Source organism: Conger conger, chromosome 2 (genome assembly GCF_963514075.1).
Source record: "Conger conger chromosome 2, fConCon1.1, whole genome shotgun sequence".
NCBI classification, from domain to species: domain Eukaryota; kingdom Metazoa; phylum Chordata; class Actinopteri; order Anguilliformes; family Congridae; genus Conger; species Conger conger.
Genome location: NC_083761.1, coordinates 64,570,992 through 64,590,527, shown reverse-complemented (window position 1 = coordinate 64,590,527; position 19,536 = coordinate 64,570,992). Strand labels below are relative to the sequence as shown.

The following is a 19,536-nucleotide window of genomic DNA, read 5'->3' as shown; positions in this document are numbered from 1 at the left end:
ACTTCTGAATGCAATTCACTTATGATTATCTGCTTATATAAGTACACATATCATATAAATCAATATTTCGTGTTCATAGACAAGTTTATACAGTTTAAAGCCTTTTTTAATCATGAAAAAAATGGTTTAAGCAGGTGGTTTTATAACATTGTGGCTGGTCGGTTATGCCTGTAGTCAAAAGGGTTCAAGAATAGTAACTATTTTATTTTGGGTATGTCATTTTTTAAGCTTGTGTCAAGAAAAGGCCGACACTTAAGGGGTTAACTAGCCTATGTCAACGATCCTGCCTTGATAAACAACAACAAACCAAACCCCACCCCTTCCCCGCGTCTTGCTGCGTGCGCCATGAAGTGCTGATCGAGGATCAGCTAAGCAAATCCAAATCATTATCTTGACCATTTTCAAGAAAATCCTTTAACTGATCCCGAGTAACGTTCTGCGGGAGCAGTCCAGACCCGTGCGCGTCGCCTTTAGCCACACCCTCATTTGTATCAAACTGCCTTTTGTAGATTTTGACAGGCGTATTCAATAACTACTAAACGAAGAGAGCTGCCCTAGCAACTCAATTGAAGAACCAACCATAGAATAGATGGGCAGGACTTTAGTTTGCTATCTGAAGAAGGCTGTATCTTGTGAAAGAAACAGTGAAAACGCATGAGGACAGTGAAAGCGAACAGCGTGGTTATCGGTTTTGAGACGGGACTGTCAGGTACTATTTTAATTCGCAGTTAGTCTATACATAAACGTGGCAGGGTTAGACCTGCAAATTAAACTTTCCAAATAAACTATATGTGGAATGTTGGGCTTTTGGATGGTGAAATATTGAAATAGACCGTTGTATCAATTCACTACAATGGAATTATCTTATTGGTGGTGTATGACATAATGCAAACTTAGGCTACATGTTACACGCTTTTTTTAGCTTTCGACATTTTTCAGGAAAATGCCATTTGTCCGCGTTCACTGCAGCAGTGCTTACCATCATTTCTAAATGACGTGTTATCTGCATATAAACACGGATCTGTTTTGCAAACATACGCGTTGTTGAAGAGACTACGCAGACTTGTTTACTCCTCAATTTGTACAGGTGGGATTGCTTCAACGAATATTACTGTTGCGAGAACCAACTTTCGCTGAATTGAATCATTTCAGGAAGAAAATATTCGGTAACACGTCATAGACTATTAGACGATGTTTCTGGAACAGCGACCTTGTACATGTTAAAACTTGTTCAGTGACACATAGATAACTTCTTTCACAAAGTCCCAATAGGCGACGTTAAACACGCTGAAAAGTGAACCAACAAGTTGCGGGTGTTCCATTATGGGACACAGGAGTGACATGTCGTGAGGATGACCCACAGAAGTAGCCCCGCAAAGGCTTACGATTTTCTGCTGAAGTTTCTGCTGGTTGGAGACAGTGATGTTGGGAAGGGGGAGATCTTGGCAAGTCTTCAGGATGGATCCAGTGAATCACCTTATGGTTACAACATGGGTGAGTGACTTCTTATTTGCTACAAAATGTAGGGGTCACAATCATATTTATTATTTTTTTGCATCCATACTTATATTAGATATTTAAATATAGTATATGTCATTTTTAGTTTCCCGTTGAACTATTAGCAGCTATCATTAGCTAGTATTTTAGTTGATAAATGTGCACTTGATTCATGCTATACTATTTTGAAAGGCCAGTCGGTCTATCTATTTCAAAAAAATCCGAGGCTAATGGGACTCTCTAAGCATGACGAAATCGTGGGAAAATGACTGGATTCTTTTTGTATTGATGCCTGAGCTCAGCACAGATTTACAAAGTTAGGTCCACGTGTTTGAAATGTGATGTCTCTGTGTTCAAGATTTCGTATAGTCTTAGTGGCCTTAAAATAAGTAAGTAACAGACTTCCATGTGAGGTTATACCATTCTTGTGTAAATTTAGCACATTATATTTAGAACTGTTTTTGTGTGTATGCTTGTGTGTGTGTGTGTGTGTGTGTGTGTGTGTGTGTGTGTGTGAGAGAGAGGGGGGGGGGGGGATTTAGGTGACCTACAGTGCATGTAACTTTGGCCTCTGTGCCTGGTTGTCGGGGGTGGCGTTCTTCGTGGGAACAAACTGAAGAATAGGATGCAATATCGGCTTGATTGATTGAACATGCATCGCACCAAAATGACAGATTAGTTCAGTTCTGTTTCAGCTTACATAGCCCTGAAGTGGCCCTTTATGTCAAAGCTCTTTCACTTATCTGCCCCATTCTCAGAACACCAGTACAGACTAACTAAGGTTGTAGCTAACTCCACTGCCACCATTAAGGCCTGCTCTGAGTTCATATTCTGGGGTGTGAACTGAGCTCACATTTTGTGCAGTACTTTGCTTGTCTTTTTTGTGCTGTGCACCACGAAGAGCAAAGTCAAAATCTTCACATTACCACAGAAATCACAATGTAAGATAGAAAACTGACATTTGGCCCAAGCCATAGAAATACATTCACTGACAAGAGAAGCAAGTGCACCAACTGACATGACGACCTAAGAAGATATTATGAGACTTTTACATGGAATGAGCCTGCAGAGAGAATGTAGCAGCCTCAGTTTGATGACTGTTGCCATGGTGTCAAGGAGGTTTATGAGTTATGTTTGTGCCTGGATTTCTGTGTCAGTGTGGGTGTCCTGAACTTGTGAATGTTGTTTTTCCCCCATTGTGAACTATTGCTCTGCTGGGGTGGACCCCTTTGGCAGTCTGCTGTCCCTCTGTTTCACCTCCATGCTCCCTGGGGGATGTTATTTCAATAAAACCCATTTATTTGTTTAAATGAAGTTGTTTTTCCTATGGGAATGAGAAAGGTTATACAGCAGAACTAATGTAACAGGACATATGCACAATGCACTTTCAAAAGCAAAGGATTTGGACAACAGAAGTGTGAAACGGTTTGTCTTCAGGCAGTGATAGCGCACTGCAGTTTTCAATGTCTGAACTCTAAATAGTTTGCAATTCTAATTGGTGTCACATAGCCTGCCAGAGCACTGCAGACAAAGGGTTATACTGTTTCAATGGATTCAACTGAAAAACATGCTCATTACAATTCCACAGTAGAATCTGCCTTTATTTGCTGAGCTGTTACTTATGTCAATTGCAGAAAAGTACCCTTTGTTGGCCACATTTGAGGAAATACCTACACTCCTGAATCTGAATGTGTTTTCAAGCTCCCCCTGTTTGTGGCTTTTGGAGCAGTATTTTTATACCACTCATGACATAGGAAATGCCTTGGGTGTATTCTGATTCGGGTGTCATAAGAATTAGGAATACAATGTGGCAAATTCAAATGAAAATGGTCATCACAGATCAGAGCAGGACTGTTTCACAAAATACAATCTGCTGCGTAAAATGTGCCATATGTCAGTTTGTTTTGAATCACAGGTAGAGCAACTGAAGTGGTACAGTATAATGCTGTACTTGGTTTGCAAGAAAACTATTGTTATTTCACTTGTAGTATCATTTATTGTTTTCTTTGCATATTGTAAGTTTTTATACCCAGGGGTGCATGATAATATTAGGGTGTGTTTTGGTGTGGTAAATAATAGCTTGAAACCAATGCATTGATTGCTTGATGCTAAAACTATGGCTGATATGATGGGCCAATATGGAGACATGACATGCATGTACCAGAGAGACAATGAATTTGTTACACCTCTGATGCAGTAAGTTATCTGAAAATATCATGCTCATTATACACAGTCATCTAAACCTGTTTTATGTATTACTTATTTTTAATATATTGTTTTACAAACCAAATTTGCATGCCAAGCTGTAGAGACCATGTAGGTCTCCTAGATTAATGCTCTTTGTAATAGTTTTTTCATAAGTTGACATCTGCTCATTCCATGCTTATTCCATGTTTTAATGTGCTTTTTTTTATGTTGACTGTGAGAACAATTCTTTAATACTGCCCTAGTGGAGTTTAAATAGGCACATATTTTTACAGCTACATGCTGCATACATAGCTGAAACATTTCTCCATTGATGGGGCCCAGTGTCAGGGTTGCAGTGCTGAGGTGGGTTTGTGGGTGCAGTGGAAGGAGTGTTCTTTGCAGAGGGGAACCTTTGCTGTATGTGGGGCAAAGGGTTTCTCATGCAAAGCCATGATTGGGTTAAAGAGTTACCGGAATATTCTGTTTGAAGAATATGCGCCCTGGGAGTGAGGGAGTCTGCTTCCCACCGAGAATAAAGTCAGCTTCACAATATCTTTAAGTGAAGCTGCTAACGATCAGTGTAAACAAACTACACTTTAAAGTGTAATGATTATTTTATTATATTTTGCAGTCTTAGTGAAATAACTTGATGTACAAATCACAGCATTGGCGTCAACAAGCGCAAATATGTCCTTAATAGCACGTCTAAAGGATAATATGCTTATAGTACAAAGACAATTACATGCACCTGAGCTGGAACATGAATGTCCTGCCCTACAGGCTCTTGTACATGTTTTTCTGACAACTTCCCCTCTTTCCCCTCCCATCAAATAGCGCCTCTTTAGTCACTGCTTTGCCACCCACGTTTGCTTAAGGAACATTCAAAGCTGAGGAGTGATGTAACGTTACTCACCAGTGTGCCTGTGGCGATCTTACTCTTTTACAGGCTAGAGTACACAGTGCAGCAACAGCAGAGCCCATGCCAACAGGATGAGAGGTGCATCTCTCACTGACTGGAAACCTATGGGCACCCGATGTAGCACCGGGAGGAAATAATGCAGCAGTTACCCAGGGTCTACTGATTTGAACCTACCCACACTCTGGCAGGATGCGTAGTCAGTCTCCCACCTCTTTGAACACCCTAGATAATGACGTCGCTAAGGCTCAAACTGGAGCACCGTGTCTATGTTCACTGCAGACAGTGTGTACTGAGCAGCCACACCGGAGCCCACCATCATATACATTGGTCATCTAATACAGTCTGTGCAGTAATAGTACTGCAATGCTATGCTGATGTGATCTTACCCAAAATGAGAAATTAAGTCTATGTTTTCATTTGAGGTTCAATTGAGTTCTGCTGTAATCAGAGGGAAGGTGTCAAATCTTTCAGTTATTTTATCTGCATGCTAATTGGCTCATCTGCAGTGTGCCAGATAACCTGCAGTTCTGGATTTGTGTGACACGTTCAAACCTGTTGGTTCTATCGTGAGAAATCTCAGTCAAGCAAGCGATGCAGTGCAGAGGCAGCAGTCTTGGAAAGAGAACTCGTTCAGCTTCAAGTGACTCAATGCCTTTGTGTTGGATTCTTAATATTTATATGTCAAAATAATGTCTTGAATTTCATCACACTTCTATAATGGAATCAAGTAGTTTTTTTTTGTACCACGTGGGTCTCTGTCTAATCTCTGTGTGTTTTATCCAGGGGACAGAGTGTACTGCATCTGAAAGTGCTTCTTTATCCTACATACTGTAAATTGCTGGAAGTTTATCTCTAGTGGAATTCCTGTCTCATTGATCATTTCAGGTATTTTGTGTTTTACAGTTTTCGATGTAATGTATGTTTTATTTTTAACTTTGCTTTGAACAAAAAGTGATTTGAAGTACATATTATATGCATTGATCTCATAAAGGTTCAATGCTCTCAGGAACACTAGAAAAACATGCAGAACAGTGACTGGGCTGTCATTTGAAGGGCAGTGACAGGTATGGTCATTGTGTCCGTTGCCCGTGCTTTCTGTATAGAACAATCTGGGTTTTTTACAATAAACGTAATACCATTCCCACGTTTCCCAGGTTAGATTTTCAGCATTGTGCTCCAAGACAATCCAATGGAAAGAAAATAAATATGATGTTGGCATTTGTCTCCCGCTTTGGCTCCGGTTGCTGTGGAAAATGAAATCAGCTAGCCATATGAAATGGAGTGCTTCTGAGGGACTAAATCTGCCAGCGATGTAAGACAGATGGAACACAGAAAAGCGCCCCTCGCTGTACTCGGGGCTACGTTTTATGAGCCAGAATTGCAAAACCAAGTTCTGGTCATGAAAGTAGCACACGGCATTGGCTTGAGTCGGATTATCATTAGACTGAGTACTTTTAACATGATTAGAATTCAGCTGGACACTGGCTTTGCGTCTTGTGTTAAGAATGTTTATTTTTTGCAAAAATGTTGGCAGGCTGCTCTGTTGTGCAAGGTTTTGGTCAGCATAGTGAAGCCATTCCTTTGCTGCATTGTGCTTCCTGTGACATTACCTTGAGTGTGCTGCACCTTCATGTCTCCTCCATTCTGCCTAGGGTGCCAGGCTTATAGAGAACATTCTAGGGTGAGCGGTCCACAATGTTCCTACCTACTGCTATAATAGATTCTCCCCATAGAGGAAACTTGAAAAGCCTTTTTTTTTTTATGTGGACGGATGTCACTTTAAATACCAGGACAGTCACAGCTTGTCCGTCTGCCCAAACTGAGGAATACATAGCAACAGTTGCTAAAGAAACCAGGGGAGATGTGTGTGCTTGTGTCGATGTTAGATTGTAGATTATGTAAAACGGTTCTGACGAGCGTAATTTATGATGCAGGTTACACATATAGGATTTTTCAGCAAAAGAGAGCGTTGTACATGATAACGTCAGTGAGAGGCATGTATAAGCTCTGTGTAAATAACTGAGCTGCTCTGTAAAATTCTGTACAGCTGAAATAAATGGTATTTGTTCTATCATGTCTCAAACCCTGCAAAGCCCTGAGTGTCCAGCACACTCCCTTGTTTTAACGGTGTATCTCAGGGTACCAAGTCATTCTCAGGCTCTGTTTGGAGAAGTTGAGATTCTGTTTTTAGCAGATTTCTATTTCCTGTCTTGGTTCATTGAGCAGTCGATTTGGATTTATGCTTTACTCTTACACAGTACGGATAGTGTATGAACAGACAAAGATGTACCTGTATGTCCATGTTTGAGAGGGAGTGGACTTCATTATTATTTATGAAAGAATGGGCCTCGTGCAAAAACATTTTCTCATAAATGTATTTTTACGAAGGGCTCATACGAGTGTTCCACATCGGATTCAAGAAACGCACCTAACTTCTGACAACTGTGCTAAAAGATGTCTGTTATAATACAGTACATACGGTACCGGTAGGTGGGTTTCCGGCCAATGGAATTAACAAGAAAAGGGGACGAGTGATTTCTGATTGGGTAGACTGCAGTTCTTGGATTTTTGGGACAACATAATTATATGGTGGAATTTTGAATTTTTTCTCCAAAAGAATCCAGTTTCTGAGAACATTTGAGGTGAGAAATAAGCAATGCCGTTCCCCTGATCTGCAATGCCCAGTTTGAAAGTTTGATCTGAGTTCGGTGTGCCAGGTGAGCTGCGCTGTCATGTGACATGCACTGGTTGGTCTTGTAAGGATTTAATCAGTTCGACATAGGTCAAAATATTTCTGGTGTCCGGCACTTGTGCTGTTGATTTAACTAGGACTGTTTGAGAGAGGTCAGAAGGTGGCAGGCCCCTATTTAGAGAGCTAGACTGCTGGGCGCATTTGCTCACTTGTTCTCCCATGAAGCTGTGAGTTATTTATAAGTAGTGACAAGTGTCAGTGCACCGAATAGGGAAGCAGCATTCCAAAAGGGAGGGGTGACCTCACCTACACCTTCACACATTGGCGGGGTAGGAGGCGATGGACTCTGTGTGTCACAGACTTTTAATTTGCTTCTCACCTGGAAGCAGTGAAAACTGTGATGGTTCTTATTATTTTTATGCTTGTGATTCTGGCATGGTGGAATCTTTCATTTTGGTCTCCCAGAAAGCAGGTCCTTTAACAGAATAATAATTCATTATTATTATTAGAAATATTTCATGTAAATAAGTATGATTTGCAAGCAAATGTAGAGTTCTTGTGCCCTTTCATGTATTATATGAATCTCTGTCCGCTCTGCTTTTGGTTTATTATGGTAACCTTTTCGAGCTTGCTGTCTTCTGGGCATTGTCTTTGAATTGTGCTCTATTCACTGCCATTTCTAACCCCAGCTCTAAGAGTAATAACTCTTTCAGTCTTCTGTGCCAGGGCAACATGATCCATTACAATATTTTTATGGGAAGTGTGCATGACGATCATTGTTTGTGATTTCTGGAAGGACAAGTTAATGTTTTCAGCAATTGGGTGTTTTATAGTAACTTTTTTTTGTTTACCCTTGCACAACACTTACAACTTAACAAGGTTTTTTGGCCATCTTTTCGGATGTATCACACAGAAGCAAAGCTCAAGTAACGCCATATAAATAGACATGTCCCTGTTACCAGCTCTCTCACTCATGTGGCTGTGTGGTCGAGGTGACAGGAGTGGGAATACACCCCCTGGACATGTGGAGCTCATAATTATCTGCTGGATTTTATTTTTATTTTGCAAATTAGTTGGCGGGGAAGTCTGCTGCTAAATTTCAGCTATTACTGTCCAGTTATGACAGGACACAGAGACTGTCTTTGACACGTGTCCTCTCTTTTTATTTATTTATTATTATTAATCTTTTTTTTTTTACATATATTTGTGTTCCTTTTGGGGGATCTGGTGGAACAGTCTCTTTGTACCAAATATATTCATTTCTTTTTGCCGCTGCCAGGCCTTTAGCATGTATTGAAGCATGAGACAAACAAGTGTTATGAATCCAACAGATCTCATATTTCACATTCATTAATGGCCTCCAAGTGTGCTTTCATCTTTTTGACATATTGACCATGTACAGATGTGCAGTTCTGGATTTACGTTACAAAGGATGGGAAAAATCTATTGAGATTTTTTCTTTAATACTGCTTTTGTCCCTTAAATATATTCTAATTAAATACACCCAATGAAATACATAATTGACTAATAGTTCTGAGATCCTCACAAAATGTAACTAGATCCTCACAAAATGTAACTATGACAGGAAACAAGTCAGGTCAATGGACTGATACTTTGTGGAGCTCCAGGACTATGTTACTTAATCCTGACTCATTTCTCCCTCATCAGTTTCACACAGTTATGCCAGAAGCATCACTTTCTGTTTGCTGCAGACACGAGGCTTAGATTGGTGTAGAATGGGATGATTTTGTAGGATGTAGAATTGGGCTTTCCGACCAGAAGGTGCTTAGTATGAACAGTATGACAGAGATTTCCCTCAGAGTACTTGGGCTGAGCTGTAGTTTCCCCTCATCTATATGAGTAGCCTCCTAAGCCCAGTGCCTATTCTGGCTCTCTGGCTGAAGGTTTCTAGGTTGACAGCACACAAACTTCTGTGGGTCTGACTGAAGCATTCATGTGGCCAGCTTGCTCAAGCCTAGAAGCATGCCTGCAGAGTGAATTAATTCTGCCAGGCTGCTGAGTTCACACCAGAAGTGACCCCAGGCATCGACATGTTGAATACTCTCCTCGCTGAGGGAATCTGCCCATAAACCACAGTTATTAGACTCATTGGTGCCATACTTTTTTTTTCCAAACAATCTTCCAACTGCTTTTTAACTCAGAACACATGGAAAGGCTCATGATGTTTCTTCTTTAACTGGAAAATTATATGTTAGAAAGAATACAGAGTTGGACAGTCTTAATTTTTTATTTCTTTCAACCATACCATGGGGTGCAAAGCAAAGATTTGTCCTTTACAATGTATCTGTATGTGATCGAAAGCAAGTCTGAACTCTAAATGATACATGAGTTAACATGAGACCTTTCTGCAAATTTTAAAGCAAGTTTATTTTGCTTTTTTAAAAACATTTTTACTGCTTATTAGAAGGAAAGGGGCCCTGTGCAAAGGTTTGGGAACCTTTTTGTGTTCTTTGTTACTTGTTAAAAAGATAATTAAGGCCAATTTGCTCATTAGGGTTTCAATGAGTCAGGTGAGTATAATTCCAAACTTTTTATTCTGTAACTTCTAAAGTATCCAAATGCAGTGGCTGTGTCTGGTGTCAACAACCACGGGGGCCTCTAAACAGTTGTCCAAGGATTTCAGAATGAAGATGAACTATTTTCAATGTATTACCTATTTCCACTGTCAGAAACATTATTAAAAAATGGAAGATAAATGGAACAGTTGAAGTCAAGGCAAGGTCTGGAAGCCCAAGAAAGATTTCAGATAGATTGGCCCAAGAGAAACAGAGGTCTAGCTGTTCACACCACAACAATACAACAGAGTTGCAAGAAAGAATGACCTCTGCAGAAAATTAAGCATCTGAAGTATGCAAAAGAAAAAATTGAGAAGCCTGAAGCCTTTTGGAACAAAAAAAAAACTGACAAAACCAAAAATTTAACACCACTAAAGAAGGTATGTTTGGAGAAAAAAAGGATGAAGCCTTTGTAGAGAAGAACACCTTGCTGTGAAGCATGGAGGTGGATCCATTATGGTTTGGGGTTGTGTGACAGCTTGTGGTAGAAAGAATGGATTCCAACAAATATCATGAAATTGTAGAGGCTAATGTTCAAAGGTCAGTCCAAAGTTGAAGACAGTTGGGAATTCCAGCAAGACAGTGATCCAAAGCATACCTCGAAATCAACCATGAGGTACATCCAGGAAAAAAGGAATGGCCACCACAGTCCGCGGACTTTAGTATTATTGAAAATCTGTGGAGAGATCTGAAACATGCTGTACATGCAAGGAGGCCAAAGAATATTTCTGAGGTGTTCTTCCAGGAAAATGGGGGAAAATTACAAAAGCAAGAATTGAAAGACTGACAGGGTTCCCCAACTTTTGCACAGGGCCTTTTTCCTTTTTTAAATTATTTTGAAACTGTGAAAATGAACATTTTAAGAAATGTGTTTAACATTGTACCATTTAGAGGTCAGGTTTGCTTCTGTTCACTTAGATATTAATTGTCAAAAGATTTTTGACCAGGGGTGCCCATATTTTTGCACACTAATGTGAGATGTACAGTAGGCTGTACTGTATATACAGCTGCCTCTCTTTGGAAGTAAATGAGATTAACGCCTCTGAAATGTCACGCAGCCTGCAAATTACAGGCAAGGATCACCCTAATCAAGGTCAACATTCAGAGACATTCACAGCTTCCACCCTCAGGTATCTGGGTCCATCCATAGGCAAAGGACAAAGTGTAATTTTGCCAATATTGTTCAATTAAAAATATATATTTCAAACAAGTGTCAATTTGTTGAATGGGGGGGGGGGGGGGGGGGAGTATTTCAGATATTAAGGCAAATATGTATCGTCTTCAGCAGAAAATAAAGATTAATTCACTGGGGGCACTTGCTGCATGCATGTGCAGATCAATAAATAATGATACGTGAGGGGGGCTCAAGTCTGTTTCTAAGGCAACAGCTGAGTGTACGCAGTAAGCGCCTGCATAAGGCTAGCACAGAGCACAATTGAATTCCTTGAAATTCCAGACGGAACTGGGGACAAAAAAAAAAAATGCAGTGACGTAATGTAAACGGATGATTCAACTGTTCATTTGGAGCATTTTCTTCCCTCTGACTACGAGGGAGATGAGTCCCGTGGCTTATCTCCTCCTGAGAGAGAGTGTCTCAGCTGAATAAGGTACACATGTATACAGCACAATCTGCTGCATCTCTTAGACAGATGGCTGGTGTGTGAGGAGAGGGACTGGGCCTGGTGGAAACTGCAGGCGGCCTGTCTCTATGGTGAGCTGTCAGCTTACTTTAGTCCTTGTTAAAAACAAATTGGCACTGAAATAAATGTTTTTTCTCGTTTAATATAGCAAGGCGCCTGTGTTCTTTTCTATATTTACGCCTGCACTGTAAATAAGTCGTTCCACTCACTTGCTTCACTGGCAGGATTATTTTATTCAAAGCTACAAATATCCAATTTACCTCTAAAACAACATATTTCTTTGTAGAGGATGTCATAAGTGTTACTAATGAAGTTATTTAACATTGCGGAAAGTGGCCCACTGGATTTAAGTCCTTGTAAGTTTTGGAGATGCCTTTGCATCAGCTTTGTACTTGGATTGTGAGAGGAATGATCTTAATTCCCCAAATGTTCCGTTAATAAAGTAAATATCTTACTTAAGTATCACTGAAGCCTCCTTGCCTGAATGCCTTCTTCCTCCAGTTGTCTGGCAGAATCCTTCTGGAAAGTGAAACCAGTGATTCAGGCTTCTGGGTACTCCTGTGTACAATGTAGGTAGAATAAGTGATTACTCATCCATACATACGGAGCATGTGCCTAGCATGGGACTTGGATGGAAATTGGTCAGTGTAGTTTTTAAATAAGCCAATTTACATATAATTTCATCTCAGTGTTGCATTTAAAGGAAGATCTGTGTCAACCGAAATGGAAAGAGGACACCAAATGCAGTACAAACAATGCTAAAACAGATTTCCTTCTGAAATGTAAATGAGAATATGTCCGTTGAGGTATCTTAGCAGTGGTAGATGGACTGCAATCCCCAAAAGACAAATTTCATAGTGAAACAAAAATAGGTACTCATATTTGTTCATTATTTGTTGTTTGTTCAAAACCTGGTTAAAAGTGGGGGAGGTATCACATTATTGTCACCACCATCATTAGTTATTGACCCAGGTTATTCCTTTATTAACTTTGTGGTTTGTGGTTTTAGTAAGCACATGGTACGTACTATAAAATCACGCTGCAGGTTCCAGCGTTACGTAAGAGGTATTGGGTAATATGCTGTGATGTCGCATTTGATTGGCAGGTTGTGACTGGGATCTTTGTCCTGACATCCCCTGAGCCCTCGTAAAGCCTCGCACAGCCAGTTCCTGGCAGCAGGGTCCTGCTCCTGCTGGAAACCCATATCAACACAACATGGCCTCTTGGCAGGGGCCGCCACGGATAATGTAGTATCTGGCAGGGACACATCGCTTCGCTTTTTGACACACAAGCAGCTTTGAAAATGACTTAAAATGTGCTTGTGAAAGTATACAACCACGTTTCATGCTTTTCAATCACAGGTTCAACCCTCTGTGTTACAGGAAAGACTGGAAATAAGCAATAAATTACACTGTGAAGATGGAAATTTACATCTGCTCTAAGCGACACTTGGCATTGGCTCATGAAACCTTGTTCTTTTGTTAACTCTGTATGAGAGGAAGGTACTGACGCAGTTGCTGTTTTACAGTGCCGTTGTGCTTTAAAGCCAAAAAAAAGAGACTCTTTATATGGCACCGTGACTCCATGTTTGCATAATGTCCTTTGATATGGGGATTTTAGCTCTGCAAAAAGCAGGGAAAAGTCACACCAATTATCTCATCGAAACCACCATGTCTATTCCGGGTGGTAACTTGTGATTTGTCCACACTTGCCTGTTTTTTTTACTGCGTAAGATTTCCTATCTCAGGGCAGGAATTATGCAGTGCATTGATATCTGAGGATATGTTTACTCGAGCCTCTGGGGCCATGCACATTTTAATAGCCAGTGTTGGAGTTTGTGTGTTTTGAATGTATGTGATGAGGCACTGGGCTCATCAGCCAAAGGAGGCAGTGCATGGTGGGAAACCCAAATCAGCCTGTCTCCCAGAGTACAGGCAGCCAGGCCATGGTGGCATATTCCACCTGTTTCTATTGAGTCACAGTACTGTAATGATTTGGTGCATTATATAATACAGAAAGGTAATCCCTATCGATATTACAGTGGACAATCCATAACTCACCCTAAATTCTGGACTGAATTGGTAGAAGATTATTTATGTGAATTTGACTTCAAAGCGTAAAGAATGTTCTCTCCATTTCCCATGAAAATACAGAGTAATCCCTGGGATTTCACACTTTGAGTTGTTAACCCTTTAATGTGTAAGATCACAAATATGTGATTAGGATGTTCTGATTATTCTAATGCAATGCAACCACAGCCGTTCAAAAAACCAACTCTTCAAGGGGTTAATGTTCCAGACCAGTCAATAGCCATTTCAAATGGCAAAACTGATGGACTTCTTATTGTTATACCATGTCCTCAGACTCATACAGTGCCTGTGTGAATTGTGTGAGTGTTTTCTGGAGCACATTTTCTGTTTGCTTTGCTTATTCCAGGGTTATATTTATACAGTATTTTTTTTTCGGTTCATTTCATAGATCAGATTGCAGTGAGAAGCACAGCATGTCTCCCCAGTGCACTGGCATGGCCCTGCAGAGGCAAGCTTATAAATAAAAGACAAATGCATAGGGGAGACTCTACAGTCCGGCATTGCTGTGGATACAAATGCTGGGGGGCACAGTGTGAAATGGAATGCCTGCCTCCAAATAGCCCCGTGATTCACTAAATGTGATCTCGGCCATGTTTCACTGAAGTCCGCTTGGGATGTCATCCCAATCCCCCTAAATCTCATACGTTTTGATTTGCATTAGTGTCAAACTACATCCCCACTTATGCTACCAGAAGTGTGGCACAGCTTGGCTGAAGTGCATCAGAGCCCTGCAAGTCACAAATCACAGTGTTAAACAAACTCAGAAGGCTTTCACTGTGCCTATCTGTTGGCGTGGCTCTGGAGCTCAGTGCAGACTGTCGGAGGGCTGGGTACCTCTCTGAGGGGCAGCTGACCCCTGGGCTGTGAAATGAATGCACCGGTGGAGGAGGGATTCCTGCCATTCCGAGCAGTCAGCTGAGAGTCCACGAGCCCACCCCGCTCCTGTCTGCTCACACACTGCTCTGGGATCAGCAGAAGCTCATCTGCGGAGCGTCCCCTGACCCCTCATTCCATTCCCGAATCTTCACACACCGCTCTGGGATCAGCAGAAGGGAAGCTCATCCACAGAGAGTCCGCTGACCCCTCATTCCGTTCCCGACTCCTCACACACCTCTCTGGGATCAGCAAATGCTCATCCGCGGAGCGTCCCCTGACCCCTCATTCCGTTCCCGAATCTTCACACACCCTTCTGGGATCAGCAGAAGCTCATCCAGAGAGTCCGCTGACCCCTCATTCCACTCCCGAATCTTCACACGCCGCTCTGGGATCAACAGAAGGGAAGCTCATCCACAGAGAGTCCGCTGACCCCACATTCTGCTCCCGACTCCTCACACACCTCTCAGGGATCAGCAGAAGCTCATCCTCGGACCGTCCTCTGACCCCTCATTCCACTCCCGACTCCTCACGCCGCTGTGGGATCAGCAGAAGGGAAGGTTGTCCGTGGAGGTGGACGCTGATTTCACGCTCTCTGGGACATAGGGGCTGTAAATAAGCGGGGCTGCCACATTTTCAGCTGTGTTTGTTTTGCAGAACATTACATCTGGAGCCATATAGTATACTGTGCTTCCACCCAGGAAACTCACCGTTCCTTGCCACATATACATATGTATACTCCTTATATAGAAATATATATATATCCATACATCCATAATGTTTGAGACAAAGACCCATTATGTCTTGATTTGCCTTGATCACAAATTGAGCAGTGTCTAATCATCTGCTCAATTCCAAGAAAATGCCTCAAAACTCTTTGGCCGGTGGTTAATTCTTCAGCAAGGTCATGATACTGAACATACTGCTAAAGCAATACAGGAGTTATTCAAAGCTAAAAAATAGTCAATTCCAGAGTGGCCAAGTCAACCACCCGATCCGAAACAAATTGAGCATGCTTTTCATATGCTGAAGAGAAAACTTAAGGGGATTGGATTCAGGGGATATCCAGGAATATGAGGGAGCACAGTTAATACAACTAATATTTGTGTGAAATATATACAGTTAAATTAAAAAAGTTTTGGCTTTGTACTCCAGCATATTGGTGTAAGAATAGGCATATCAAACGGTTGTTTTTGTTATTATTTTGATACTAAGAACTGGTATCTATTTGCAAGCAAGTTTGAAGGTTCTCGTGTTTTAGCTGTTCAAATGTGTCTTCGAGCAGGCCCTCAAGTGTGCTTGTAAATGGGCATAGAGCTGCCACTTCATCTGTTACCGGATTCGGACATCAGTCAGGAGGCCACGAGGACTGTCATCCCTGTCCAAGTCCAGCTGATTTATGAGAGGGAGTTTCATGCAGTACGAAAACGAAATTTGACACTAAGAAATATATCTTTCTCAGTGTAAAAATCAATGACTTGTCCAATAGAAATAATTTGGTATTAAATGTGGTGTATAATCTGGTATTAAAATAGTATTCGATGTCGTATCAGCAGGATAGTTATGTGTATACACTCACTGAGCACTTTATTAGGTATTTATTCAACTTATTTTTTTTACTTATTGGTCATCTGTTGCTGTTGCCTATCCACCTGGAGCTTTGATGTATTGTGTGTTCAGGGATGCTCTTCTGCATACCACTGTTGTAATGTGTGGTTATTTGTGTTACTGTCACCTTCCTGTCAGCTTTGACTAGTCTGTCCCTTCTCCTCTGACCTCTCTTATTAACAACGTGCTCAATGGACAGCAGTGTCCGTAAGATAATCAAACCACCCTCTCTGGCACAAATGATTGCAATTGCAAAAGGATATGGGAATGTGATTCATAAAGAATTGTTTTGATATACATCAGTCCTTGTGTCCCATTCAACTCAAGCCATGCACTTCTGTCCTGGGTTCTTCACATGGCCTGTGGAAAGTGTTGGCAGTAAGTAGCCCTCCAGTGTTGCAGTTAGACGGCAGAAGTCGACAGAAGGCTTTGTTTTTATACGTGTCAGTAAGCATTACTAACACAGTCACCGTGAGTTCTTGCGTAAGGAGACTGCTTCCCGCGCTGGGTCACGCTCACCCTGTCGCACAGAGGCGGGAGAACAACTGGCACTGCAGGCAGCTGGACGTGTGCCACCAGAGGGCTGGAGCGTGCCTCCCCGGTGTCCGTCTGACTCACACACTAAACCCTGAGAGCCAGAGAGCCCTCTTCTCCTCCTCCCCCCTGCTTCTTTTCTTTAAGCCTTACTTTACCTAACTATAAAAGGACAGAGGTAGCTTCATTCTGGCATAGTGTAGTGTTCCTGTTGGTCTTATGTTTTTCATATCTTCGAATTTTATGCTGTACTATAGCAGAGGACACAAGTTTGGCTGGATGTTACGCAACATCTTCAGTCCTACTCTGTCCCTCTCTGGGTAAACACAAAAATTGCGGATCGAAAAAAGGTCAGCCAAGCAAGGCAGGGAAGACAATAACAGGCCGCACAGTTTGTTTTAAAGAATCATTGCTATTAAAGGGCTTATACTAGTGGTTGTATTGGCAAGAAAAAAGGCAGTTATTGTTAGCAAGTCCTCTGCTAATAGCATATGTACTTGAGCGGGCCGTCACTGCAGATTTGTCAACAGATATAGCATAATCCAAAATGGCCTTCCTGGGTGCGGTGCAGTTATTTATATGCGGCTTGATTTTTCACTCTCCTGTTGATTGTGTGTGTGTGTGTGTGTGTGTGTGTTTGCATATGCATGTGTGTGTGTGTGTGTGTGATATTGGTCTTTTCTGCTGTTTAAGGCTTATCAAGTCTATGTGAAGGCTTGCTGAGGAAGCCTAGCACTGCCTGCTAATGAGGGAAGAACAGAAGGCCTTTAGGGAAAAAAGGCCAACACCAATTGGGACAGCGTCATACCATGAATATTTGACTTCTCAGTGTTTGTAGCCTTTATTTCTGTCGCATGGAATGAATCAACATAGTATAGCTACCCACGCAGTCAAGAAAAGGTGTGTAACAGGGAAATTAATAATGCATTTTTTTGCCCTCATTTTATGTTCCGAATGTGATTGAAACTGAATGAAATGTAGCTTGCTACTTTTGTTGAGACCATTTGCCATTTAACACCTGGCTTGTAGTTAAATAGCCATATGTGCGATTTGCATTGTGCAAAATTAATGTAATTATGCTGAAATCTTAATGGAAAATCGCCTCTTTAATCAGGGTAGAGTATACAATAGCATGCCTATATGGCAGTACAGCTGTTGGTATTTAATGCTTTTTTCTTTTTCTAAACAAATGTTTCTATCTTAGATGAATTAATCCCAATTAAATGCATAAAATAACACAATGGCATTTGATCGTGTTTATCATTAACAGTTCCTTTACTGCCCTCTTTTTAGCTGGCAATTACAGTAATGTGTATATTATGCAGACACACAAATACACACAGACACACACACACATGCAGTGACACACACCTTCACATCCTCACATCGCTGATGTAATTCGCTCACACACACACACACAAGCGGTCATACACACCTTCACACTCTCACATCAATGTTTCGCTCACACACATGCATGCATGCACACACACATACACATGCACAAATGCACACAGATATATATGCAGTCACACACACCCTCACATGCTTGCATTAATGACGTAATTTACATACACGCACGCACACACACACACACACACACACACACACACACTCACACCAATGACATAATTTGCTCACACACACACACACGCACAATCTCATTTACCCAGCAGCACAGAAGCACAGAACCTCTCTCGCTGCCTCTTCACCATAGCAATGCGTGCCTTTCCTGTGGCTGCTGTGTGAGGCGCTCTGTCAGGTGGATCCTACATCTGCAGCACTGCTGTCTTCCCACCGACCCTTTAAGGCCCCTGCCCGTTCTGTTGCTGTGCCTGAGAGGCAGAGCCGATGCAGAGCGCTGAGTCTCCAGCAGCGTTGGCAGGCATGTGTGCGCGCACGTGCGGGTAGAGAGATGCTGGGTTCATCTCCCCACGCAGAACCGGCTGCACCTTCCTCCACCATCCATAATTCATAGGGCCTCAGCACCAGCCCTGCCTCCGTGTCTCCATGTAAACACGGGCACGTGTGCCTAAGCGTGTGCTACGGCTTTTTCATACAGACGTGCATGCGTGCGCGCGTGTTTTACAGAACCGCATCTTCAAACAAAAGCAGAATGCAACAAATTAGGTCAGCTTCTGTCTCCCCGTTGTGTGATATCAGAAACATTTCACATCGTTGCAACACACTCTCCCTCCTTTGGGTGTTCCTTTAAACCATATCTGCAGTATTATTAACAGTGTGCAACCTTATCTCCACGGTGCTCTCGCCAGCTGACCAGACCTGGACCCTCAAGCCAGGCTTTTTTAATACTTGCAGATGTAACGCTTGGCCATAAAAGCACTTTGTTTGGGAATAAGCCCACCCAAATTGCCGGAGGAATTTAGTATGATGAATCATGCCTGGGGGTGTGGAGTTCAGAACTTGAACACTGATACATGCCAAGAACATTCACTTCATAATACAATCTGATGGATGAGGTGTACAGACTTGACTTCAAAATGGTTTCTTCTAACATGTATTAATCTGAAATATCATTTCAGGGCATTACTATTATGCAACATGTCTCTCCATTGCTCCATAGCCGCAGTTTTTTTATCCATATCTTTGGATTGAATGGGACTCGCAACCGATTCTTACTTTGTATTCAGATACTTCCCATGACATAGGACAGATCACTAAACTAGCAAATGGTGTTGGTTATTTTATTTAGAAAACTGTGGGCTGCTCAAAGCAATCATATTGTGGAATCAAAAAAGACTTTAAGATTTCCTTATTCATCTTCTATAGCAAAACCAAAGCTAGTTGCAAACTGGACAGTAAACATGGATCAACTTTCAGGATGTACGGTACTTACTGGGTTCGTCTACTTCCAGCCATTTTAAATACTTTTAAAAATCCTGAAGCGGCTATCCACCGGTAA

At 41.7% G+C, this 19,536-nt stretch overlaps 1 protein-coding gene across 1 annotated transcript in view; it reads left to right on the top strand.

Moving 5' to 3' along the window:
- The first annotated feature begins 578 nt into the window (after positions 1 to 578).
- Positions 579 to 19,536, top strand: part of rab40b (RAB40B, member RAS oncogene family) — a 35,273-nt gene continuing 16,315 nt past the window's right edge. Inside the window, exons 1-2 of the mRNA XM_061231222.1 lie at positions 579 to 709; positions 1,264 to 1,494. Coding sequence (XP_061087206.1) covers positions 1,353 to 1,494 — 142 coding nt within the window. The 5' untranslated portion in view covers positions 579 to 709; positions 1,264 to 1,352. The remainder of the gene's footprint in view (positions 710 to 1,263; positions 1,495 to 19,536) is intronic.